We start from the raw sequence: 27,838 nt of genomic DNA on the forward strand, positions 1-27,838 counted from the left end.
AACGGTGTAACAATAAATAATATTACTATAGCTTCGAAGATAATCATAATTTTTCTATCAATCTTTGAACAACCTTTTTGATAATTCTAACAATTATATTTGTATTTCTTAATCACTAAATAAATACTTGAGGTGTATTCTACGAACATAAGCCTTTTTGTTGTTAAATTGTTAAATTATTTTGACATTTCTCGAAGTTCGTCAATTTTTTTTGTGGAGTCCAGTTTCTAAATTATGTTTGTTACTGACTAATTAACTGAATCAGAAGAAAAACTGGCTTATGATTATTTTGATACAGCTTAGGTTATCAATGGTCCCAATTAAAGTAATTCGATTCGATTCGATTTCATTCAAAATCTCACATGTGTTTTCAACTTAATTCAGGTTATGAGAATTACGTATTTCAATTAATATTCTAGTAATAGCCAAATATAATATTAATCACAAACATCACAAACGGACGGAGATTTCTTCTCAGTTTCAGTTACTACTGATCGAATCATGGCGACATTCGAGAGTAAATAATACTACAGTAATCTTTGAACTTTCCTAGAAACCTTCACGGGCCTTACGGAATGCCATCCCTGTTGGAGTATCCTCGACACATGGTACTTGTACCAAATTGAAGTAGATTGAACCTAGTGAAAAAAGTCAAATAATTGCATAATCGTTTACTCTGTGTTCATGTACGTGTTTGACATTACCCATTACTTGAGCCGCCGAGGTGTTGGTCTTCTTCAGGCACTCGTACAGCATGTCATCACACTTGCAATGAGACCTGTTGAAATAAGAATAATTACAACATGCTACCCAAGGCCCTAACCCTAGCGGCACTCACTTGGTGTAAATCGAGTTGTTGCTCAAGTTGTACCGCTTCTGGTACGCTCTGACCTTCAACGGGCACAGGTCGTGCGTTCGGCAGCATCGATCCATCGTCGCGTCCTCGCCCAGATCGTGATAGCTGTCCGCGATGTCTCCCGTTCCGCACCACTTCGTACCGGGAATGATTCCACTGAACAGCGTAAATGGAAGAATTCCCCACCGGTTTGCGTTCTGGTCCTTCGTGCGGTGCGCCAGGAGCTTAAAAATGCCAATCGACGCTGCCGTCGTCGAATCACTTTCGCCGCCGCCGCCTTCATCATTGCCGTCGTCGATTCGGTAGCCTACGGAGTTCGAGGCGGGAGTGGTGTTAGGTGGCAAACGTGTTGGGCGGAAATTGTTCTTCGCGTTGATGCGATCGATTTGCTCGCACTGCTCCATCAGTTTGATCATGTCCCGGAAGGAGATCCCCAGCGGGCGGTTTATCGAGGTTAGGTTGTTGAGCAGCTTGTGACCCTCGGCGTCGTTACTGGTTCGAGTGGATGAAAAATGGAAATGAGTTCCATTTGGAAATGTTTTCATTGAGAATAGAGATAATTATTCCGTCGAACCTAAGGCAGAAGAAAAAAATTCGAGGGGTTGCATCCGAGACACAACCGCTTAGGACGTAGGACTACGCAATCTTTTTTTCAAATTTGTTGGTTTATCATTTTGGATATTATTTGGGAATACGTCGAAATTTTATAAATTACACTTTAGTAAAAAGTTCCGCTGACCCTGAAAAGGTTTAATGGCTGACGTGGTTTTGTAGAATCATTTCGACAAGCAACGATTCTTTCTTGCCTTTGCGAGAACAATACACTAATTGGTCATATGTCGCAATTTATTTCTTTATATCAATGCACGAATTGCACTGAGTATTTAACGAGAGGCATCTTCCGTGCATCGCCATTCAACAAGCATCAAACACACGTCTAACAGATGCACACAGTTGCAACGATAAAAACAAAAATATAAAAAAAGCTTTTTAAGTTAAACGGTTACATTAGAATAATACATAATAATAATACAGACAATGTACTGAAAGCTAGAAAATAATTAGGCAAGTAGTAGTTAGTAGTTATCACACCCCTTCCTTGATTCTAGGGCATTGATGAGACTAAAATAAAATTGTGGGGCATATGATGAAACTATTAACAATGGATAACGAAATCCAACGTGCCGCACGATTTTATTTGCCCTATATTAAAGAAAGGGGTGTGAAAGCTACCAACTACTACTTGCCTAATTATTTTCAAACTTTTAGTACATTATCTGTATTAATATTATGTTTTATCATAATGAAACTTAAAAATATTTTATATATATATATATATATATATATATATATATATATATATATATATTTTTAATCCAAAATATATATTTTTATTAAGGCTCATATGGCGTCAACCTGACGGGGCCGGGAGTTCAATATTTCGACAATGTTTGCCTTATAACTATGTTAGTAATATGTAACCGATTACTCGCGGTTGGCTCGAGGTTAGTATTACAAGTGTTTTCGTAATTGTGATGTTGCTGTCTCCAATGCTCTGTACCTGTGCCCGACACGGGATACTTCCTTTTGGGATGCAGCTGACCATTAATCAGCAACGCCCCCTATTCTGTACCCCATATCTAGCGTGGTGCGTCTTGTTATATTTTTGTTTATTTTCTAGTTTTTAGTACATTATCTGTATCATTAGTATATTTCTCAACAGTAAAAACATGTCACAATTTTTGAAAATGTTTGATTTTTGGCTATTTTTTTCAGAATGTTTTCATGATGTACTAATAGAATACAAGTCGAATCATTTCATTTGATACCGATAATGAAGAGATTGCAAAAAATACAAGTCGACGATTTTGGGTTTGTTTTGAAGAAGTATGTGATCCGCCACTTTGGATTTGGAATTTCATAAATAACTGTGTTCTACTGAGCGAGCCCTTTCAGTTGATACCCATATTGATGGGGGTTTCGAAAAAATATATATATCGCCATTTTGTGGTTGCGGACATTTTGGATTTGAATTTTTCATAAATAACTGCATTCTACTAGTCAATCCCTTTCATTTGATACCAATATTGATGAGGGTTTCGAACAAAAGTATATATCGGCATTTTGTTCTGGCGGCCATTTTGGATTTCCATACCTCATGAATAACTGTGTTCTACTAGTCAATCCCTTTCTTATAATACCGATGTTGATGGGGTTTTGAGAAAATATATAATCCACCATTTTTTGGTGGCGGCCATTTTGGATTTGAATTTTTCAAGCCCATTGATACCCATTTTGATGGGGTTTGTTTTGAAGAAATATGTAATTCGCCACTTTGTATTTGGATTTTCATAAATAACTACTAGTCAATCCCTTTCATTGAATACCAATATTGATGAGAGTTTTGAAAAAAAAAATATATCGCTATTTTGTTGTGGCGGCCATTTTGGATTTGCATACCTCATGAATAACTGTGTTCTACTAGTCAAGCTCTTTTATTTGATACCCATATTGATGGGGTTTTGGAAAAACCCATATTGATGGGGTTCCGAGAAAATATGTAATCCGCCATTTTTAGCGGCCGCCATCTTGGATTTTTAAGATCATGAAATACGCAGTTTTATAATGACTGCAGAGATAAAAGTGTGTTCCAAATTTCAGATCAATCGGCCAACTGGAAGGGGGTCAAATTTCTATTAATGTGGTACAGCGCTACAGACAAACATGTTATAAACATATAAACATGTTACAGGGCAAGCCGTTTAAAACCGTTTGAAAACGAAACATCGCGAGAACGACCGTTTATGGAAAATCGTTTCTCGACTCTCGGTCAAAACCGTCAACAAAGTTAGGAGCTTGTTGCATCAGAACAGAGCCGATGCGCACGAGACCAAATACGAATGGCAACTAAAAGTATCGAAGGTGTGCTATTCACATGTAGCGGAACCGCGGGACAGTGGGGGTAATATGGATGGGTGGTTGATTTGTATAGTTAAATTTTGAATTTCAAATTTCTGTTAATGAGAATACCTTCTACAAGTTATTCTAGAATATTTGAGCCATCCTATGACAGTGAATACTGATCAAAAGTGGAAAAGGGAAACAAAAACCGAAAATCATACATGATTCCGCGTGTGGATTTAATTTTAGCGGCTTTGGTATAACATAGTTTTGAGTGGTTTAATATCAAAATTCAATTCGCTGATGGTTACATTTCGGTTTGTGAGTTAACAGAGAAGCGATATTAGGTATGTCTTCTTGAATGGCGTTAACGTTCCCTGTGGAACTTTTGCCGTCTCAACATATGCATTAACTAGCGTCATTCATTAATACTTAGTTGAGATTTCTTAAGCCAAATAACACGCCTTGAAAGTATTCCGAGGGGCAAGCTCTAGAATACGCGTGACCACAGTGCAAGTCGGAGGAAATTTCTTTGACGAAAAATCCTCCGGCCAGAACGGGAATCGAACCCGCACACCCGGCATGATAATGTGAGACGCTAACCACTCGGCCACGGGTGCACATATTAGGTATGTACGGAAAAGTAAATTCATTTTTGAGGGGAAATTTTAAATTATTGAAAAATATTGTACCGGTGGGGTAGAACGGACTATTGCCAGTGGGAGTGAGATGGACTGTGAAAAGTCTGTTTAATCTGTTCCTAATGAATGCCCTGCGTCTATAAATGGAAATCAAATCGCCAAATGTGGACTGTTTAGAAGCTGACTGGAACCAAAAGCAAAATAGTTGAGAGTCTGTTCATTTATATTGCTGAAAAGCATCATATCACTTCTAGGTGGATTAATTCGATTTTTTCATAACTCAACTGACATTCGTGATGAGTTCAGACCTTGGTTGAATAAAATTATTCCTCTCGCGATCGATAGACCTACGCTTCATATATTACAAACCTGTCCATATTACTCATAGGACATATAGTGCATTTTACCCGCGTCGAAAAAATTTTTGTATTTTTCGGTTTGTTTTAATTTCAGTAAAAAACATTTAAAAACACTTTTTTGTGTTTGTTTCAGACAGTATATTGAATTGCAAGAAACTGCATCAAAGTTTTGGGAAACATGAGTTTCCAAAGATATAATTGAAGTTCTTCTTAACATGTCCGTTTTACCCACACCGAAAATGATAATGTTCTGAGTTTTGCGCCACGAAAACAAGCAACACACACAAAGCCAAACACTGATGGCTAGAAGCGACCTATTGGGCACCTTACACGATCAACCGGATTGACAATAAGTGTCTTCAATATCGTGACAGCTAGGCTTTCAACATCTGATCTAACCTCAATCAATATTTTTCCACCTTACACGGTCAATATCGCCCTCAACCCGAGATAACGAAAATATCCGCGATGGCTAGTGGCGTCATTTGAGTTTGGGATCCAAACTATTCACTATCAGATTAGAAGGCTAAAAGGCAATTTTCAATTGGTAAGATTTGAATGAAAATATCTACTTGGTATTATTTAATTAGTTGAAGCGCGTAGTCCTAACCTTAACTTAATCTATTTCCCCTGAATTTTCAGATATTCCTACTAAAATGTATTATTATAATATAACGTCAATTTCAGACATAATTTTCGTATGGGATTTTCTCACCACTTGCAGAAAAAAAGTGATTTGCATTCACATAGAATACTAATTTGATTCGTAAAAGTTAATTTTCATTCATAATTTACACTTTAGAATTCGTTTTTATTCTCAAAAATACATCATAATACTCGTTTCACAAATACAGACTGTTCCTTTCAGTTTCAGAGATGCCAGATTATTTTAGTTTGCGAAAATATATGCAAGTTATTTTATCTGCAAGCAAATGTTTTTATTCCATAAATGAGACAATGACAGTAGAACCCCGATTATCCGCGAGCGGGTGATCCGCCCTGCGGATTATTCGTGACTGCGAGTTCCATAGTAAATCAATAGGCCTTTCCGGAATTTGTTAGTGAGTGGTAGGCCCATGCTCTTTTGTTGTGGTCATAGCTTTTACATTATTTAGCCACTGGTGTACCCGACCTTATAGATGGATAGTTGATTGATTTCTGTATTGATAGAACATAGTTTTTATGTTGAAACATCTCTTTTCGTGTTTGCATTTTTTTGTCCTTTAATGGGTCATCGCTATATTCGTTAATCGCGGTGAGTTTGCCCGACTATTCCGCGGATAATCGGGATTCTACTGTAGCTTGAATTAACACATAATGTTTTTTCATCTGTGATTTTCCCAGATCTTCTCATTCTCCAAATTTTATAGCGGAGTGTGAAGAAACACACAACCCGCTCACTAGCGCAAAGAATGACCGAGTTCAACGTTAAAAAATTCCTAAAACGTTAAGTTTCATTCACTCTCTCACCATCACTTTGTCAGTTTACTTTGAAGTTTTGATTTGTATCGTGAAAAGTACCGTATTTTGCTATTCAAAGTATCGGTTTTCCAAACCAAAAGCTTCCATTTATGATTCCTACAATTTCAGTAGTTTATAAATTTTAATTGCAATCGCAAAAAAGACTAACAAAAATTAAATGTGCGCTTGCATATCTGGCAACTCAGTCTGGAAGTCCGTGAGGTAAAACGTCAACATCATGCATCCATATGAAATGTCACGATATTGATGCTCGAAAATCAGAAAATTCGGATTTCTGCGTCGTCGGCCATGTTCAGCTGTCATTATGCTCTCAAATGTCATCATATTGTCAATAAAGTTGACCGTGTAAGGTCCGCTTATAATCCTTTGCACCATGGCTCGGATGGTTGTGTTAATTGCAATGCCAGATGCACTTCAAGTGCAATATTCGCTAGCGTTCATAGCTCGAGGGGACAGATAAAACACAAAACAAACAGAATAAGCGACCTTTGTTGTTTCGGGCGCAGAAAGATTCTGAGAATTTTCTTCAGAGGAGATGCAATAGTTATGCGCTAGCGACAGCTTACATACTATGCAAGGCTGGAGTTTACTTCACAAATACTCACGTTTCGCTATCCCCCTTCGTTGTTTCTATTCTAGCGGCTGCATAAGTTGCCCGTTATTGATAGCTATGTTCGGGAATGCACACAATTGGATAGAACAAATGTATGGGGAAATGGGAATATTTCCAATTTTCATCAATTTAAACCATATACAGACTACGGGATTGTAATGTATAGCATATCAAACAAATCTTAGAAAATTTTCGATTCGATTGGTATGCAAATCGTTAAAACCCGTTCGCAGCAGAAATAGTTACTAACGTTAACTTTATTCCATAAAAACGTGACCTGTTTTCTGATTTGGCATCCTTAATGTAAGACGTAGTCCTACGTCAAAAAACATTGGAAAAAGAATAAGTAACAGCAAATAGTAAAACTTAAGAATTAACAATGAGAGAATAGAGTGGATTGCGAAAGTAGAGATGCGGGGTAATTAAATAGATGAGGTAAGGTTTTATAACTATTTCCTGCAATGTAGAACGCCGAAACATGACAAGAATGAATCAGATAAAAGTATTCACAAAAAACTACTTACTAAACCTCAATCAATTCGCATCCGATCAGTCTCTTCTGTGGTCCCAGCTCGACGACTGCCACCGTCTGGTCGTGGTAATAGATCATCCGCAGCGATTCCGCATCCAGGCGTCGTTCACTTAGGCAGGAGAAAAGCAAAGACTCATTAGGCAGGAAGGTCAGTTGGTTACGGCTGTTGGTTGTGACTAATGGGCTGGAAAATAATAGTAGCGCCAAAACAAGGAAAAATGCCAAGCGAGAAAGGCGCAATACTGCCGTTAAAAATGTATTGTCATGAACGTTTTACTTCGCTTCTGGAATAAATTAGGTACAGTTTGCAGTGTGTGTGGAATTTGCAAAAACCGAATTGCGAAGGAATTGCACGTTTGAAGAGGATAAACAGTTGTGCACGAGGGGTTGACTACGTCAATGCTGTGGCAATCCTTAATCGAGAATTTGAATTCATACAGAGTGCATGCCATGAACCACAATATACAAAGTCGTGCATAGCACGCGAGTCACGTGTCACTTTATATGTACGCTAATATGGAATCCGATCCATGTGATACTTGTTTCGAAACTCTCCTTGGGTTAAGCTATTGCTTTATTGGTTTGATTCCAAAACGAGTATTTGAAGCAAGAGGTTTGAACTCATCTCAGATCGTGATGCATGTAATTTCGATTCCGGCGAACAATCTTATTGTTTTATTGTTTTAAAAACGAAATTTGGCAATTTATATGCCATATTCATTTCTTCGAATAAGCGAATACTTCCAATCGATAACACCGACATGCCTTATTCAACGCGGCACCAAATTTTTTGGCCATCAATTTCAAGCTTCGCGCCTCTAATTCATACCGAATCGAATATACCGAATATAACGTCTTGATTTTACCTTACGGCTCGAGGTTTATTGCCGCCGCTATCATTCAGCTCTTTCATCGGACACTGGTTCGAACACGGTGGGTGCAGAAATTCAGTAATAATCACCAATGGCCGGTCACAAAGTGTTGCCCAGCTACCCATAAATTATGAACCGCATTGAGTTTTGCATTGCATAGGGTACAGTGGGACAAAACGCCCGACATATTGTTGAGAAATTCCATCAATTGTTAAAACAAGAACAGTTAGTGCAGCAGTCCCATCGAGTCCCTTTGCAGTTGCATAACACATGCATAACATGGTTTACAATGTTTTCACTAGAAATCAAGTCGTTCCCGTACACTTTTATTTTTCACTACTCAGCGGCCTCGGGGAACTGTGAACCTCAACCTTTTTCCATTTGCTGCAGAGCTCGGGTAACTAGAAACAAGGGTTGTACATTTCTGTGCATTCCTACCCATGACGTCAATAACTAACAATGGTGTAGCGGCGATGCACAATATTTATATACCACTACTAATCAGTCAGACACATCAGTCGCTCATTCGAAATGCAAATGCAGTGCTTGCTTTATAGACAATTTTGGTTGTTTGTTTGTTTGTTTATTGTCCAGTAGCGTAAGATACAAATCTTTTAAAAATTACTACTTCCGATTTATGAATGGTTTGAGTACATTATTTCCTAACCTATTCGTTGATTGATTTTAAAAATAATTAAATTAATTTACACGGTTCCAAAAACTGATACAGCCACTCTTGAAAATTGCTTCTGACGAAGATCGTTTCACAACGGGTGGTAAAGAGTTCCAATTGACCACACCCCTAACGAACAATGAATTTGCGTAACATGCTGTGTTGTTGGTTGGAATCACTAGATTCTGCAGGCGGCGTCCACGAGTTTGAAGAAGCCTCTGGTATAGTATCCCAGGAGATCGTGTGTTCAGCAGATTCCGCAAGAATACGCAAGATCGATTAGCATAAAAGTTTTGTAGAGGACATCCAATAAGGTTCTGTTGCAAGTGACTCACGTGATCATAGCGGCTCAGTTCGTAAACATATCTCACACATCAGTTTAGTGCGACACGCAACCGACCGAAGGAGTTTGCGCTTGGACGGATATGAAGAACGTCGCCAAACACGAAATGCGGCAGAATTAGCGATTTGAAAAGTTTTAATTTAGTGGCGATCGGTGCGGTGGAGGTACATCGGTAAAGTGTCCGGAGACCAGCATAGATTTTCCCGCATTGCTGTGTTATCAAATTGTCCCACTGCAGGTCACTTTGGAAGATGAATCCTAGGTTGCTGACACTATCCAGGAATTCGAGGCTCTGACCGTCCATTACAATCCCTGGTGATGGAAAATATTCAGGTCTACGGCGTCGACTGGTGATGAATAAAGCTTTACTCTTAGATGGATTCACACGGAGTTCATTTTGTTTCGACCAATTTGCAACACGTTCGAGGTCATCATTCATTATTCTGACTAAATCGCGGGTACAGGGACCGAGTCTCCCGACGTAAAGTTGCACATCGTCGGCGTATATTTGGATAGAGCAGTACTTGAGAGCCGTCGGTAGGTCATTGATATGGCAGCAGAACAGCAGAGGACCTAAAACCGAGCCTTGAGGCACACCAGATGGCACTTCTAAACTGCTTGAACAGCGATCACCACAGTAAACAGTCTGCCTTCTTCCCTGCAAGTAGGATTTCATCAGACTTACGGCAGCATAAGAGAAGTTGAACTGGGAAATCAACTTGATCAATAGCTTGCTATGTGGAATAGAATCGAAAGCTTTAGAAAAATCCAGAAGTAGGAGTACGCCAACACCTTTCTTATCTACGATGGATGCTAAATCGTCATACACTCGGAGAACTGCGGTTTTGATGCTTTGTCCTCTGCGAAAACCAGCTTGATATTTGGTCAATAAATCGTTGTCCTCAATATAGGATGTCATTTGCTGTTTAAGAAGTCTCTCAAAAGCCTTCGACAATGCGCATAGTATGCTGATGGGCCTTAGATAAGTGATGTTATTCAAATGCGCCTTCTTCTTCAAAGGTAAAACCTTTGCATGTTTCCAGGAATCAGGAAAGGTGGAACACTCGATGAACATATTGAACAGATGTGTAAGATGGTGCACAACTAAGGGTAGTATAATCTTTATGAAATTAATTGGTATCTCGTCTATCCCAAGAGCATTCTACTTGACGTCCCAGATGGCGTTCACGACTTCCCAATGAAACACAGGTCGAAAAGAAAAGCTGTACGACGATGCTTGTGCTGATATCGAAGGTGTTACTTCTGGTTGATTACTTCTTGTAAAATTGGACGAGAAAGTACTATTTATATCATCTGGGTCGAACTCACAAGGCTGAAACTGATTATCTTTTCCGACAATGAGTTCCTTAAGCTTCACATCTCCATAACCCTTCGCTACATAACCACTTCTGTCCCGGAAGCTGTTTGAAGTCCTATTCAACATATGTTTCATCGTCCATAAAAATGCATTCGTTGAGTTTGGTCAGCACCTTGTCATAGAGCTTTCGGGCACACGTATTTGGCGTAAAGTTTTGCTTTACGCCCCTCTTTGGTTTCTTAGTAGCATACCACTTGGAGACACCTTCCCGAATGCGTATATTCATAACTCTGGATTCGCTTTTAATACCTCCATGACGTTCTGACGCAGTTTCCGATCAACTGTACCGTTTCGACGGCTTGATTGAATCTTCCGCGAAACATACCGTCCGTACATTTGATCATACTTTATTACTTTATTACGTTGCAAGCGGAGTAGTACAAAGCCGTTAAACGAGTAACGCCTCAATTCACACACACGACCCGAGCATCTCCCCATCAACCACTCCCAGACTCTTTTACGGACTCCCGCCGAAGTAAGTCGCACATTTTTTATTTCATCGTGGGACAATTTGAGGAAACACAATTTTTTTCTCGCATAGGATTCCAAGAGAAAGACTTTGTAACAAAAACTATTTTGACCGCAGTAATGGACAACAAATAAGGGTATTGATTCTTGATCTGCAGAACTTCATTATGGATTATTATTCGAAGTAGTGACAATAAATAAATGTATGGCCATAGAAATGGCTGTCATGGTTTCAAAGTACATCAGTCGTGGTTAATGGGCAAGCCCTCTAAGACTCAAACAATACGAAAACAAATGTGGGGGATTGTGTCCGGGACACGAGGCTTTGTTCACACAAGACTTCGAAATTGTGTTGATTAGTTCGCTCGCATATCACTTCGGATATTATAGAATGCAACGAAATTTTTGAATTGACCCTTTGGTACAAACTTCCGTTGGGCATAAAAAGAGCCGATAGTTTGCGTGAAATTGCAGAATCAGCTGAACATGGTTAATTAATGATTCATTCTTTCCCTCGCGAGAAAAAAAGATGGGTTATATCAATGATATACAGGTCGGACTTGATTATATATAGTCGACCATTTTTTTCCAACAATTATTTTCAAATCCTATACATAATCAAATCTCAAGAAAACAATTTTTTCATTAATGTATGAACGTCAAACATTAATAGAAAAATACCTTTTTTGTGATTCGGTTATGTATTGGATTTGAAAATTAACGTTGAAAGTGAAATTGCGATTATATATAATCGAGTCCGAGCTGTAACCGCAAGGTTGACGTGGCACTTCCTTAGCTCAGTAATCATTTGTTTGTATTGATTAAATTTTTGATTGAATAAAACAATTTCCAAATTCAATTGAATTCAATATATTTGCTTTTTGAGTAAAAAGATTGAACAAATGCCATGTAAGGTCAATTCATGCATTGTGATGGATTATGTTTTTCGTTACAAGTAAATTTAATGACTTGCCTTTTACGTTTGGTATTATGCCTAGGACTTACAAAATTTGTGAACGGAAGAGTTATCAAACGATTATTGTATTTTACATTTCCCTTTGAAGTTTGCATCTCTCAAGTTAACGAAATTCTCGAACCGCGAATTGGTATGATTTGATGAGCTTCAGGCACTCAGTTTCGATATTGACATGTACGTCGAACGCATATTGTTTAATCAATAGGAGTTGTCGCAGTAAATGGTTATCAACATTTTGCCTATTCATCAAATGGTATGCGTCGAAACTCAGTGAGCAGAAGAGATGAAGGCATATCCTTCAATGCAATCATGAATAAGCGAGTCAAAGCGTTGTGTTTGCACCCGCTTTTGTAATCCGTGTTAGGAAAACACTTTCCGGAGTGCAAAAAAACATGCGAAGCAGAAGTACCTCCCTCCGGCTTGCATGAATCAACAACTTCAACTTCTATCTTTTATACTATAGAGGCTTCAATCTTGAAAGATCATTCCCCTCTAGTGTCTGCACGATTTTACCAGATTCCTAAGTTTAGAAGACCGTGTTCGGGAAAAATGTTCCAGCCTGCACAAAGGCAAACGAGTACAAAAGTATTCACAGTCTGCCCCCAGGCACCGTAGTTTTGAAGTCCGTGTTAGGGAACAAATCTCGGTGAGAACAAAAATCTCCCTACTTTCAGGTGTTTGCAATGCCGATTTCCCCAAGGCTGCTTGGTTTTGAAGTCTGTGTTGGGGAAACCGTAAATCGGGCCAATCGGAACGAGGCAATTATGGCCTTTAGATAACGCTTAATATTTTACACTTATTCAATTGTTTATCTAACGAAAATTAACATTTTATTAATTGCTTTAGATGCGTAGAAATATTCCTTATCAATTGATGCATACATCTTTCCGATCCAGTAAGAAATATTCGAGTTATAAGCATTCGAAATCTTTCATTTTTTCCTGCATGTTCTGTGTTTAGGTTCTCATTTTACCCCCTATATATTCCGGTTAGACGTAGTCCCACGTCAATAATGACAGAATAATGAGCATACATCGTTATTCTTTTTCTTGACGTTATAGCTTAAACCAAGACGGGTCTATGGTACCAGGTGAGGCCGATTCGTAACTAAGTGTGTTAGGGGAGCGGTATATGAAAACAGTGCGGAAGAAAGCGAAAGGTGAATTATTTGCTTGAAGCGTGAAAGAGACAGACTGACCTCCCATTTCAGCGTTTCCAAGTATGTTTCCAGGTATGGATCGGACACACTCTTTACAGATACACGGGCCAAAGGTTGTGCAGTCCACTGATCATTCAACAAGAGCCAAAGGTTGTATCGCTCATGACAACTCTACACGAGCTGATGTTTGCGCCGGCTAGTGACCATTCTATCCTGGATTCCTCGAGTCGAGAAGACGCACCACGCTAGATATGGGGTACAGACTAGGGGGCGTTGCTGATTAATGGTCAGCTGCATCCCAAAAGGAAGTATCCCGTGTCGGGCACAGGTACAGAGCATTGGAGACAGCAACATCACAATTACGAAAACACTTGTAATACTAACCTCGAGCCAACCGCGAGTAATCGGTTACATATTACTAACATAGTTATAAGGCAAACATTGTCGAAATATTGAACTCCCGGCTCCGTCAGGTTGACGCCATATGAGCCTTAACAAAAATATTTATTTTGGATAAAAAAAAAAAAAGTATGTTTGACCGGTTTCGCGACATGCGGCCGAGCATTGTCGTGCTGCAAAATAACTTTATCGTGTCTTTGCTCGTTTTGTGGCCGTTTTTCCTTCAGTGCACGGCACAAACGCATCAATTGTCGTCGGTAGAGGTCCCCCGTAATGGTTTCATTTGGTTTTAGTAGCTCATAGTACACCACATCCAGCTGGTCCCACGAAATAGACAGCATAACCTTCTGGCCGTGAATATTTCGCGCGGCCGTCGATGTTGATGCATGGCCGGGATATCCATACTTTGCCCGACGTTTAGGATTGTCGCATTGGACCCAATTTTCATCGCCAGTAACGATTCGATGCAAAAAGCATTTTTTATGCAGTTGGAGCACTTGTTCGAACGTGAAAAAACGGCGTTCGACGTCTCGTGGCTTCAATTCATACGACACCCAATGTACTATCTTTCGGATCATTCCCATTGCTTTTAAACGATCGGAAATGAGCTACTCCAAGTGTATCTGCAAGTTCTTGTTGCGTTTATGACGGAACCTGATAAAGTAAAAATGCGATTTTCTTCATATTGAAGTAATGAAGTAACACTCCTCGCAAAAACACTATCGTTGGTACGAAATTCGACATATTCAAAGTGGCAAAAAACTGTGTTGTTTACGCTTCAACTTTTTGACATATACTGAAAGAGACGCGCAATGACAGTAGCTTTCCAACGAATGTCTGGAAATTTGATTCACTGGAATAATAATCAAGTTACGCCATCTGTTGTAAAACCGAAGAAACATACCGGTTCACCTAATAACTGTGCACAATTTTTTCTCCTTTCTTTTTGCATGATGATTATTTCCAAAACATATTCGATGTACAAAATAATCAAATTTCACTGATATTGTCATTGATATTGCCAGGAGCGGTTTAGGAGCTAGTGCTCCAAAAACCATCCAATAGGAGTGCTGTGATAAGTAAAACAGTAAGTTTGTTCCATTACTAAATGGGCTCTGCTTTAGTAAAACTTGTATCAATGAACTATTTATTTGAAAATGTGACGCAACCGCAGGGCGTCTTGAACTTCTTCACCCTATGTGTACTCAGCAGCACCGAACAAGACCTGGCGGTTGCAATCGGTTGAAGGTATATACTATAATTTGTTTTCCATTGATCTTTCGCTTTCGATCAATGAACCTCGGGGTGTGACGTTCATAGGTAGCTTTCTCCACGGCGGTCGGTTTTCAATCCACGCCACGCCGGTGGCAAATATAATTTAATCATTTCTTTGTTTTTTTTTTTTGCTATAGATCACCTATCACTTTTGTTTTTGTTACGTTAAGCTAATGTTGCATAAATACGCTGTGTGTTTTTTGTCTGTCTCTTTGCCTTCTCCGGTTCTGTTTCGCACTTTGTTTTGATTACTTTGGCTCGGGTTCCATTCAGTTCCCGTTGATGCGAGGGGCTGGCGGGAAATAAAAAGCCACAAACACTTTCGATTCGCGCTCTTCCTTATGAGGGGAACCTGTGGTCGTGATCTTGAAAGTTTTTCATGGTCTCTCGGAACTGAACTCACCGCTAGAGTTCATCTGCCCGAGGCGCGTAGCATCCTCTAACGGGATTGCTTGGAAGAGGGATGTAGTTTTTCTCTGTCAGTGTGTTTGGCTGGCGATTGAGTGGCATGATGTATGCCAAGCGGATATCATTCCGGACGTTTCCAGCACTTGGGAAACCTTTGTAAAAAAAAAGTAGATATCGTTCAGAATGGGACAGTTGGTATTCCTTGTTTAAATGGTCATTTGATCGTTAGCCAAACATCAAAAACTGTATTCAGAAATGGTTGCTGCTTTTGCTATAAATTGAGGACGTCCAGAACAAATCGGAATTTGCAGATGAGTTTATGTAACAACTTTGAGTGCTGTTCACGGCAAGGCTTTGCGAAGAAACGCAATTCATATTCGTTTCCGTTTGCAGCAAGAAATCTAATTAAAACGTTTGGTATTCTCAGCTCACAGAATGGCATTTCCTTATTCATTTAATGTGCTGACGCATTTGAAGCACTTTACCTATTTACCTTAACTTTTAAATCTCTACCGAATGTCGAAACTCACCTGTAACTCTTCATGGCTTCCAGTAGCTTCCGCTCCACCAGCTGGGTGAAGCCAGGTATCTGGGACAGCTGGAGGCTGAAGGCTGCCGGCTTAGCCTTGGCTGTTGTTAGCAACGTCAGGACCCCACTCAGCAATATCAGCAACATTCGCTTCATTCTTCGAGAGGATCTCCACCGGAGCAGAGCCATTTTGTGCAATGATGTCGGCAATCTCCCAGGGCTAATCGGCCGACGTCGTCGTCGTCGTCGTCAAGATATCGATGAGTCACCAAAATCCTGCACACGTATTCGTGATGAACAATACAAACATTCTTTAGCACACTCGCTTCGTGAAATCTTTAAATGAATGAATAACAATAAACTCGTCCTGCCACATGTTCGAAAGTTTTTACCCTGGCATTTGCAGTGCAGCGTGTTTGTCTCCCGACGTGACCGCGATTGCCATATATGCGAAACAAAAAATATGATCAATGATTTCAAGGACGCATTTCATCTGCGCTGGCAGTTTATCCGGTTTGTTATATGTTCAATTACCTAGCTTGCGTGCGATTTACTGCTGGAATATCACCAGAATGTTACGACACAAGCCGTTGGAACAATGAAGCGGAGCGGATCGGTCGGACCTTGCATAACGTAGATGACTCCCGTCAATATAATGTCGGCAATGTTGATTTTGTAGTAAATTATCGATCACCTGTTTTGACTCTCTTTCGCAGACGTGGGTGGCACTCGTGGCGGATTGGTTCATGGGTGATTGAGATGTTGATATAGTGGCTTAAGGTGAAGGTGGAAGCTAGCCACAAATGGATGCTACAATGGCGCTCATTTCTTTCATCTCCCTCCCTCACCCCTCGCCCGAAAATCAATAATTTTGCGAAACAGTGTGAAGAAAATGATCGTTTTTGCACACTTCCCATCAAGTAATATCAACCAAACTTTAATCGATTACTCACAAGATATTAAATTTTCATCTGCTTTCGCACCGTGAAGTGAAGAACGTCGGAAAACTCGAGCAAGTGCTCTGAAAGTTAAATTTTCGTTTTTCAATCTTCTGCAATGGTTTTGTTTGTATTGGTGGAAGCATCGTTATTTTTTCGACACTGATGCCAAACAACATCATCGAAACAGCTATAAAAACCACTCAATAAAATGTTATTCCGGAGTCATAGCGTCCCATGTCATGAAAATCAATAGAATAAAATTGTGTTGATATCAATACAATTATTATTTTTACGTTTAATGGGTCTATAATGTAAGTTTTAGCAACTTTAACATTGGGTAAGAAAATTGTATTGCAGAGCTCGGAACACTGCCACGGCTGCCTATGCTTTCAAAAACAGTAAACGGAAAAGTATTAAATTCAATCTAAATGCCTCGGCCAACGAAGAGAAGGGTTAAGGCTTTCCAACGTGAATATGTGGAAACAATACGATCAACGAAGGAAAACATTAAGGATTTATCAACATCGAGTTACTATGCGGAAGAACTTGTTAATACCAAAAGAGCCCCAATTCGCATGTGTTATAAATTTGCTCATGTTACGCTCGCGTATAATCAGAATCATATGCAAATGCACCTTCTATATATATTTATATTTGCAATTGTTCATCGGAACATATCGTTCATACATTTTACTTTAGTATTGAATTGTTATTTGTTTTTTTTTTCAAATGTATTCAAAGACTCGTGTCAATGAAGCGCCACACAGTCTGATATGTGACTTGATCTATTTACGTGTGCTTTTATTACCCCATTTTTACACGAGGGTTTACCTATACTACTACAATGGCTAGCTTCCACCTTCACCTTAAGGTGAATATGTCAAATTGAAAGAGCAACTCATTTAAGAACTAGCTGACTCGGAAAACGTTGTTCTGTCATAAAAATTGTTTCTAGTGAATATGTTGGTTGTTGAATAAAAAAATAACTAATGTTTTGTAAGTGTATTTAAATGCTTAAACGATCTACAATACGTGAATCTTTTGTGACTCTTATGTTCATATTTGTGTTAAATTCCGAGGAGTAGAACGCAAAGTCGATGACCACCGACAAACATAAAAAATAAAAAATAAAACCCAAACCATTCCTTATTTTCCGTTCCCGGTGTATTGCATTAACGAATCTGACATGTTTGTTCTCTTGAACGTTAAATGTAAAGTGAAAAAAGGAACATATTTTTGTCGTAAAATGGACAAATTAAATAAATTATATTGATTTATAAATTTCGTTGTGTATTTGTAATGTATTTGTTACTCTTCATAGAACTACAAAACTCAACATTGATATGAGCATTGAATGTTTTGCTCAGCTGAGACGAATATGGCACTGCCGAACGATTTTTAGTGTCTTGTCTGAGTCTGTAATTTTTATGAATGATTGTTCGTCATTATCAGTATTTTTTCGTTGAAATATAGGACATCCACCTAGGCTTGCGGTCCTGTCGTTGGTGAAATATTTAGGAAAATGCATAGTGTATTTTCCATCTGCCATGCAAGGCTATAAAACTTGTAGATCACACGGCCATGAACCATGTTTGTGGTAAGAATATCGAACAGTAACCCATATTCCGTAATTTGCAGACCCGAAATGATCCAAACTTAACTATTTTTCTATAGATCTCATTGCATTTCAGCCATAATATTTTGAATATAAAATAATTATCAGAGACAATTTTCGTTCAAGATTTCTCTCTACCTGCAGAGAATGTGTTATTCTGTTACACAGAACACATAATAGAGCCATACTTCATTTATTATTTTTGTTTTGCGTTTGCGTGTTTATTTCACTCGAAAAGTCATAACAACATACGCTTCACAGAAATGGAACACGAAGTTCAATGGCGTCCATATCGCATTGCGTTTCAAGGTTGCCACATTTGCACAACCCGTCGAAGTCGAACGGATGACAGAATGTGATATTGCAATCGATTCGGGTAATTTTGACTCGATCGGATTTCAGAACACGGGTGAGTAGTTGATCAATAGACGCATCTGAATTTTTTGAGGAAATTACACTATCGATTTCCTTAGGGTAAAGTGACAAGATGGTCAGAGGTCTAACGCGGGACACAAAAAACAAAACGTTATGTATATACGTTATGTGAGCATAAAACTTAGATTAGCGAGTCTAAACTGATCAGTATTATTTCTTTCTGAGTACCGGCATTCAGTTGTGATTTTTCGGTGGTTTAGATTTTGTTTACGCCCGAAAATCACTCGCTCAATCAGAGCATTTACGCCTGGCAAGCACGATTCAAATTCTTCAATTTTCTTCAAATTACCGAATGGAATGCTCGAAAATTCAAATTCATTTTTCATCGATTTTAGTGTTAACGTATGCATTCAAAAAAATGGACTAATTTCGGATGGCGATGATAGATAATTCATAGGAACACATTTTCTTCAAATCTTACGTTTATTAAGTCTACAACAAAAATGATTCAAGGCTGCTGATTCACAGCAGCAGCACTGTCAAGCAACTTGATGATTTTTCCATATTGTAAGCTCCACCCCACAGCGAAGGAGTTGGACATCCTGAGGCACTCTGTGTCCGCCAGATATAGCCGATCTGGTATTTACAATATCATCTTTTTGCCGCTCCTTAAGCCGGAAGATCGAAGCAACCGGCCAAACGGTGGAGAAGAATCCGGCCAAAATGGACATTTTTATGCAAAAGCGTTAGACGAGACCGGCCGTATCTGAGCAGCAGGCAATCACCCAGAAGGAGTAGCTTGAGGTGCTGGTGAAAAGCTTCTTTCCGGCGAAAGAAGTGAAAAACTTCTTTTCGTACTCATAATGAAAGACGAGACGTACTTGATGCTAGAGTTCACCGAATGGCAGGGGACCGGGTACTTTACGTTCCCCAGGTAAGCGATGACGTCGAATATATCATTCACAAGTTCTGGAAGAAGGTCCTTCTTTGACAGACATGAAGGGAATGTCCAAGCCGCTCTTCTTTCGAGTCATATGGTGAACGGGGAAATATATAGTACGAAGTGCTTGCCGGAGTTGGGAAGGTGATGTGGTCTTTATGCCGAATCTGGGATCAGCCCATTATGCCAAAAGATCACTGGAGGATAGATCGGCTGGAGATAAATATTGTCGCGAAGACCACCAACCTTTCCAACATTCCCCAGCTGCGCCCGATAGAATACTTTTGGACGAATGGCAAAAATAGAGATACAGACGACCACCAAAGCCACGAAAAGGTAAGATAACACGCCGATATACATCTTTTCATCGGCCATTGTTCAGGTTCCGGCCAACTTCCGTAAGACCGCCCAGCGCTCCATTTACGATACTTCATAAAACAACTCTGCCTCTTCCTGTCGAGTATACACTAGTTCTTCCGGCTCATTTAAAACGTTAAGCTCTGACCGAGCTAGGGGACCAAAGCTGAACTGTTCGTCTGACTCACGTTAGCGAAGGCTGTGTCGGCGTTGCTCTTGATGGAGTCTCGCATTTTTCCTCACTCAACGTGATTGTCACCTTGCAAACCGAAGAAATTCAATAATTTATTATGTTTGTTAAAAAAGTCTTCCAGCTGACGGCAATACGCATGGTTTTAGCCGAATTGAGATTATTGGCGCATGTATGGATGAAAGTTCGATGAAGCGAACTTTGCGCCATCTGCCATTTTACATATAAATAAATTTGTTCTCTTCTAAAAATGAACGACGGGTCGATTATTTGGATTTTATGTATACCAAAATACTAAAATCGCGATTAAAAATAGGAGATGGGGAGTGGACCTTTGAGGTTATATGTACTTTTATGCCAAATTTCAGAAAAAAAGAAACAAAATTGTTTAAAATTTTTTTCGGCATAGGGCCACCCTAATTGGTATTAAACATACGGTATTCGGTATCCTAGCGGTATCATATATAGTATACGTCCTATTCTCATGCCTTTCAAGTTTTTTGTGCATAATTTCATGAAAATCAGTCAAGCCGTTTCGGCGGAGTTCGAACACCAACATCGTGACACGAGGTTTTTGTTTATATAGAGATTTACCGCTACTTTTTGGGAACTGATGTGTGATCGCATCTTAGCTCATTATCCCCAGTACCTTGAGCAGGGCTTTATATTTTCGAAACGAAGAAATGAAAATTATTTTCACTTGTTCCTCTCACTTCCGTAAAAAAGTGTTTTATTTCACATGCGCGATAAATGCTCGCAACTAATCGAAAGGAATGGAATGTTTCAACCTATTCATTTCACCAGAATGAATTGTCCCGGGCCGTGATTCTTTTATATATTTGAGCGACTAGCAATAAAAAATCGATTCGAAAATCGATATGTTACTAAAAGTTTTCGTCAGAAGACCCCTCGATTGTTTATGTTTTGACATATTGACATGTTTTGAAGCAAATGGCTCAACCTGGTTCATTTGTACACGTGATCGCATTTAGTTCAATTGAAGAAATGGAGATAATTGCTCTTGTGTATCCGATAATTTGTGGTTCGGGGTGGCGTGGCGTGGTTGCGAGAATTTTTCTTAAACTAGAACGTGCAGATCAGTCATGGATTACCTTACCAGACGCAGGAAGCGCAAAACGGATGCGAGAACGAACACCAAGATCATGCGCGAAATCAAGAGTAACCCGGAGGTATCTGTCTGCGACATCCAGGAAACTCTCCAACTCTCAGTGTTCGTCGCTGTCTCATAGCACAGGGATGAATAACAAAATTGCCTGGAAACGATAATTTGTCAGCAAGGCAAATGAAGCCAAACAGCTCAAGAAGCATGCTGATAAGCTCCTACTGTTCTGGAAAACAGTGCTCTGAACGGAAGAATCATAATTCGAGCTGTTGAGCGGAAAGCGGCTACTCGTGTGTGACGCAGATCGGGTGAGAAGCTTCAGGAGTACCACATCCAAGGAAATGTGATAGTCTGGGGCGTTTTTCTCGGGAGAATCTATCTATTTTGCGGGAAAATAGGAGCTTTCGCTGATCCAGACGAACCTTGAAGAGAAGTTTGTATTTCAGCAGGGCAACGGCCCGAAACATAAGTGTTTCTTCCGATCATCTTGTCGGATTAAACCGCTGACACGGCCTCAACCCCATCGAGAATTAGTGAGCAATTCTGGCTGTCGGGGTTGACAAAACTAGTGTTAATATCGAAATATCGGGGTTTCCGAAATTACGAATGAGATGAAAGAGTGGTCATGGTCAGACGCAGGGCACGGTTGCGGAACTTCACAATAATCTGAAGCCTACATCCAAACTAGCGTTGACAGAAAACATATCATCTTCGACAGGAAAAAAATGCCTTTTCGTGTGCTTAAGGGGGAAATGAACAAATAAAAGCACCTTTGGAAAGAGTTTGAAAATGTTCGTATGTATGAGAGTTTTTTCTCCCAGACTGAACGTCAGTTTGGAATGGTACCCAAAAAAGAAAGACCAAATGATGCCAAGCAGGGATTGAATCAAGGTCGGCTGTAACGCAAGCCTTTTTTGCACGACTACGCTATCCACATAACCGCAGGTGCTGTTGCATAAATGCGTGATAATAATACACCACATTATAAAATGAAGTTGGACCTTAAAAGTATACATGGAAAGTGTTTTCTAGGAGTAAAAAGAAGATTATGAACGTGAACTCGTGGGCCGTGTATGTGGCAAATTTTTCGAAAAGGTTTAATGCGTATTTGTCTGCAATTTGACTCTTGTTTCGCTCTCTCATATTGCTATGACATATATATAATACAAATCCTGTACCAGCATGGGAGAGTAGCACATTTATAAATCATGATGATTAATTTTGGGTGTAGTACCAACCAAAACTGTCGATCCACAGAAAAAAGAGAATTATTACAGCCAGCTAAACGCTGTCGTAAACAGAACTCCAAAGAATCCTCATCGGCGACTTCCACGCAATGATTGTCTGCGACAAAACGAACTTCGATTGCGTCATGCGAATAGAGAGTTACGTGATGGCTCCTTCAAGAAACAAATTATCTGCAAAAACATTCGTCGTACGTTCAGACGGAGCCTGATTGGTGTGCCTTATAAAAGTCCACAGGAAATGTAACCTCACGATATGGCGTGCCTATCATGCTGCTATGTGGTCCTTAAAGCATAGCGCAAAGTAATCCTCAACCGGTTCATGGAGAAAGCGTAAATATCACTCCTACGACAACACCCAGATCAATGGATTCCAGGAGTCCCTTCACCCGGTCTATGAGAAAGCGTTTGATCGCCCAAACCCCGACAACGCTCTGAGAAGTAAGAGAATGGGTCAAATGGATGACCTCATATCAACACAGCATGAAGCCTTGTGTGAAGAGTCTTCCACAACGGAGTTTTGGCTAACCCCAATCCGAGTCACAGCTGGTGTCAGTCACCGTTAATGTTTCTCATGCTCATCGACCCTTTAAGAAAGGCATGAAGATCAAACCAGACCAGTGAACGCACTGCGATCTGGATCTTCAATTCAAACGGAATCTTCATTTCAAACGTGTAAATTAGCATGCGAACCGAAACATAATGATGGCTTCCGATGCTGGAAGTTTATATACTTCTCTGCCGGACCCCTTATGCATAATGAAACAGTAGAATCACACGGACTACGCGAGGCGAATGATTTATACTCTATTAGGTTGTTTCAAAAATTCATACCCTCCAAAGTGTTTGACACCATGCTGGAGAGAAAGCCTCATCATGCGTGGGTCGCTATATCTGGCCAGGCATTCACTGTGTCGTTCATATGCTCACATGGAGCACCTGCGCCCATCACGCGCTATCGCCATCATGGCTCTGCATAGTCATAGTCAACTGAGAATAGTCAGCTGACTAACTGACTGACTATATCCATAGTCAACCAGTAATGACTTTTGACTTCTTCACGCAGTTTCTCCGCCAAAACGACTGAACAGTCAATCGGGCGGTTAGTCGCTATCTCCCTCTACCGACTCGACTATATCATTTCATTCTTCCCAGTCAAATTGTCCTCATTGCATTTTGAAGTCACTTCCCCCAAAATGAATTCGTTCCTCTCTTTCTCTCTCCTATGTACATGTGCATGCATCGATGTTTGAGTTCAACGTGGTTTGACATATGCTACAGGTGAGCTAGATTCTTTTGTATCGTACACGAAAACTGCTTACACGTATAAAATAACGTGCAGTGTGTGTGCGCTATTTTGCACGCCTTATACTAGCTAATACTATCGCGAGGACCTGCAAAGCATACTTGATTAATGTCTAAGTTCGTTGGTTTGAGTTCACCATGGGTAGACAATAAACCGTCCATTGATGGGGTAACTTCTTTTTTGCATCAGAAATCATGTTTTCGTTCCTCTTTATATGGCCGTAAAAATAAGATTGTGTACGCGGGTATGAATTAGTGTCAGGGGGAAATGGATTGAAGTCAGTTGAATGAAGAAGCAAATTTGTATTCATTAGTCGAGTTAGTTAAAATAACCATTGACTGGACTAGTTCACCAGTCATCCTCGCTGATCAACGCTAGTCAATTCATCTTCTAGTCAAGTCACTTTTTGTTGGCGGCGATTGCCAAAGCAGTTCTAGTCGAAGCGAAGCTGCTGAGAGTAGAGTCGGTCCTCATTTTTCACCTTCGAAGATTTCGGGCTCTGATCGCCATCGTACGCAGGTTGACTGTGCTCCGTTTAGCTTCCTCCACTCGGTGAGCGCTTCGCATCTTTCATGCGCTTTATCGTGTACATCTCTTACGCACTCTTACGAGACTGTGCTTCCACCACTCGGTCCGCGTGCGTCCTTCATGCGTTCGCTCGTATGGAATCACCAAACACAGATGGGTAAAACCTTTTGCAACGCACTGAAAGGATTTTCAAGAGGACGTCTTGGTTTGATTTCTCATCCAGTTATTCCAAGTAAAATATGTACGATTTCATAACTTACTGAAGAATTGATTCCTGCTTTTTTCTAACCAACGAATCAGGAGAAGAATCAGCAGTAGCCGATAGCAAGACCCATAAGAAAATTGAAAGTTCTTATCAACTCAAAGATGTAAACACCCATTTGTCCTACTAACTATCATGAACTATCGGATTCGTTATGGATGTATACCGATGGCAATGATTTACCGGGGCGTAGCAAGGTTTCGTATCCACTCCTCATCTTCAGTCACAATAAGATGCAATAAAAAACCTATTATTATAACTTACGGTTCAATTGGTAGTGAGCAGAAAATCGATTTTCAACGTCTCTCGGCTACAATAAATTCACTAAATTTTCAATCATTTCATGGTTCTAAATCATACAGAAACGACTTGATGGGTTCCCTCTTACAGTTCTCAAGCTTCTTACGCTTTCATCTACCTCGAAAGTGCCTCAAGTTCTATGTCCTCGCACTTTTTGGCTGTCCAAAGCGATGCTTTTATTTCAACGCAGGCCACTGTTGCGTGTTCACCACCTTGTTTGTGGTAGTCTATTTTGAAAACGGCGTTGCTTTGTGTACTATTTGCGAATAATAAAATGTATGAAATTGGACCTATAGAAGTATGGAAAATGTTCAAACATATTTCTCATACGAAGGCTGTATGATATAGCCTAGGGTGAAGATATCACGTCAAATATCGAATCGAGTATTGAATCACTGGAAACCATTGTTGGAGACCCATATTGCAAATTTCAAGACGTTTCAGTCATCAGCGGTCACTTTCAATCACCACATCTCGAAATTAGACTTATAGTGACACCGTAACATATAGCAGACTGATGGACATTCATATGACGCACAATAGAATTGTGAGAACCAATTACAAGTAGTACCGTTGATATGATAATAACACGACACACCTTAAAGGTGTCTCTTATAAGTTCTAGTATAGTGAGTCTCAGAAGCTCTGAAGTTCATTATTGTCGTCTGCATAGAATTAAATATCCATATATGTTCACAGTCCATTGGCTTTACATAAGCTAGAGCTGTCGTGGCAAAGGTCTCTTACTGCAATGCTTATTTGTACAGTTATTATAGTTCGCACTTGCCTTGGGAAAACGAACTTTTCCCATCCCATGTTTCTTTTTTGCAAACCACTCATTGCTACATATGGAAATTTTGAATGAATGAAACGTGCCGTACGAAGATCGCGCCTTACACAACCAGAACTGGTTTTGTGAAAGTTTTTGTTTTCATTTCACGCCAATTTGGGAGCGTGCGTGTGTGTGTCTGCCCAACGGATCTGACGATCGAATGTTCCAAGGTGGTTCTCGTTCGTTCCACGTGACTTATCGATTTTGGATCTTTCACAACACGGTCAAACTCATTATTTATTCAGAGACACAGTTTAACCACTCTTTTTCACCGCTGCCAGGGACAGTGTTTCATATTTCACATGCTTTTCCCATCGCACAATTATAATCCAATCAATCGATCGATACATGATAGTAAAACCACAGAGCGCACCACAACGGAACAATAACAAACCTGATGTTCCCGTTCGAATACACTCCCGACTTCTCCCATAAATCGCAATTTCCGGCGCGGTTCGCTACTGGCCGACCGATTCCGGTGTGTTTGCGTGTATGCTGCTCTTTCCCGATATGCAAACAGAAAGCGCAAGACCCGCCGCGTGTGTACGACTTTTTCGCGCGCGATGTTATCCACACAAAAGCTCTGTCTCGACTGAACGGTGGTGGGTCTCTCGTGCTGCCCAGCCAACAACCAGCGCACACAACAAACACGGAGAACGGCCGTCTGGTCTGGTATGGTCTGGTCGACCGACTGGACCGGCTGACGGTTGTCTGTGGAAAATGAGCGCGCGCGCACGCTATGCATTTTCTGCTGATTCCTCACGATGTCACACACGGCTGACTCAGTTCGCACCTCTCGGCACCTCGTCGGAGTCGTCGTCATCGTTCCGCAATCATAACCAGGCCAAGTGGCCACTACCTGGATCGGGGGTAGTAGGAACCGGTTGATTGCATTCGTTGTTATCAGTCCCTCTCTCCGCAGAAGCTGCTCTTAAGAGGAACAATCGGTGGCTGCCTGAACGATGATTAGGATCTCTGCGATCGCGAACATTGCCCCTTTCTTGCATGATCGCTGCCTGCTGATGATACACAGTGATTTACTGAGCAGGTAAACGGAGTACTTGTTTACTACCCTCTTGTAGTATTATTTCGTTCTTCAGTAAAATCGTGAGGAACGGACACCAAATCATTTTTATTTATATAGATACTAGCTAACCCGGCAAACTTCGTCCCGCCCATTTACTTGATTAATTCTCGAGTAATGCAGAAATTTGTGTTTTATTTGTATGGCAGCCACCCCTAAGAGAGGGGGGAGGGGTATCTAACCACCATAGAAACATTCATTGCACCCTAAAGTTTCCATATGCCTAATTTGGTTTAATTTGCTTGATTAATTCTTGGGTAATGCAAAATTTTGTGTTTCATTTGTACGGCAGCCCCCTCTAAGAGAGAGGGAAGGAGTATCTTAACACCCTAGAAACATTTATTGCATCCTAAAACCTCCACATGCCAAATTTGGTTTCATTTGCTTGATTAATTCTCGAGTAATGCAGAAATTTGTGTTTCATTTGTATGGCAGCCCCCCCTTTGAGTGGGGGAAGGACTGTCTAACCATCATAGAAACATTTATTGCACCCTAAAACTTTCACATGCCAACTTTGGTTTCGTTTGATTGATTAATTTCCGAGTAATGCAAAAAATTGTGTTTCATTTGTATGGCAGCCCCCTCTAAGAGAGGGGAAAGGAGTATCTTATCACCATAGAAACATTTATTGCATCCTAAAACCTCCACATGCCAAATTTGGTTTCATTTGCTTGATTAATTCTCGAGTTATGCAGAAATTTGTGTTTCATTTGTATGGCAGCCCCCCCTTTGAGTGGGGGAAGGACTATCTAACCATCATAGAAACATTTATTGCACCCTAAAACTTTCACATGCCAACTTTGGTTTCGTTTGCTTGGTTAATTTCCGAGTAATGCAGAAATTTGTGTTTCATTTGTATGGCAGCCCCCCCTTAGAG

The 27,838-nt window shown here is 40.2% G+C and overlaps 1 protein-coding gene across 2 annotated transcripts; it reads right to left on the bottom strand.

Annotated features, from left to right (window-relative positions):
- Positions 1-27,318, bottom strand: LOC129772327 (uncharacterized). Of its 2 annotated transcripts, none has more exons than XM_055776200.1 (6): positions 26,272-27,318; positions 15,866-16,140; positions 7,377-7,493; positions 839-1,348; positions 705-778; positions 1-638 (listed from the first exon to the last, which is right to left on the bottom strand). In XM_055776200.1, the coding sequence occupies exons 2-6, from the start codon at positions 16,051-16,053 to the stop codon at positions 550-552; spliced, it is 978 nt and encodes a 325-aa protein (XP_055632175.1). In that variant the 5' UTR covers positions 16,054-16,140; positions 26,272-27,318; the 3' UTR covers positions 1-549. The 2 variants fall into 2 exon arrangements, with proteins under 2 accessions (XP_055632175.1, XP_055632176.1); XM_055776201.1 differs by lacking the exon at positions 26,272-27,318 and adding an exon at positions 16,257-16,395 and having other exon boundaries at positions 15,866-16,200.
- Between the last annotated feature and the right edge of the window lie 520 nt (positions 27,319-27,838).

This window comes from Toxorhynchites rutilus, chromosome 1 (assembly GCF_029784135.1).
Source record: "Toxorhynchites rutilus septentrionalis strain SRP chromosome 1, ASM2978413v1, whole genome shotgun sequence".
NCBI classification, from domain to species: domain Eukaryota; kingdom Metazoa; phylum Arthropoda; class Insecta; order Diptera; family Culicidae; genus Toxorhynchites; species Toxorhynchites rutilus.

Coding starts and splice junctions, on each gene's coding strand:
- LOC129772327 (XM_055776200.1), bottom strand. CDS start 16,053: ATGGCTCTGCTCCGGTGGAGATCCTCTCGAAGAATGAAGCGAATGTTG. Junction 7,494..15,865: donor GAAGCCATGAAGAGTTACAG/GTGAGTTTCGAC, acceptor CTCCTGCCTAAG/TGAACGACGCCTGGATGCGG. Junction 1,349..7,376: donor TGCGAATTGATTGAGGTTTA/GTAAGTAGTTTT, acceptor CACTCGAACCAG/TAACGACGCCGAGGGTCACA.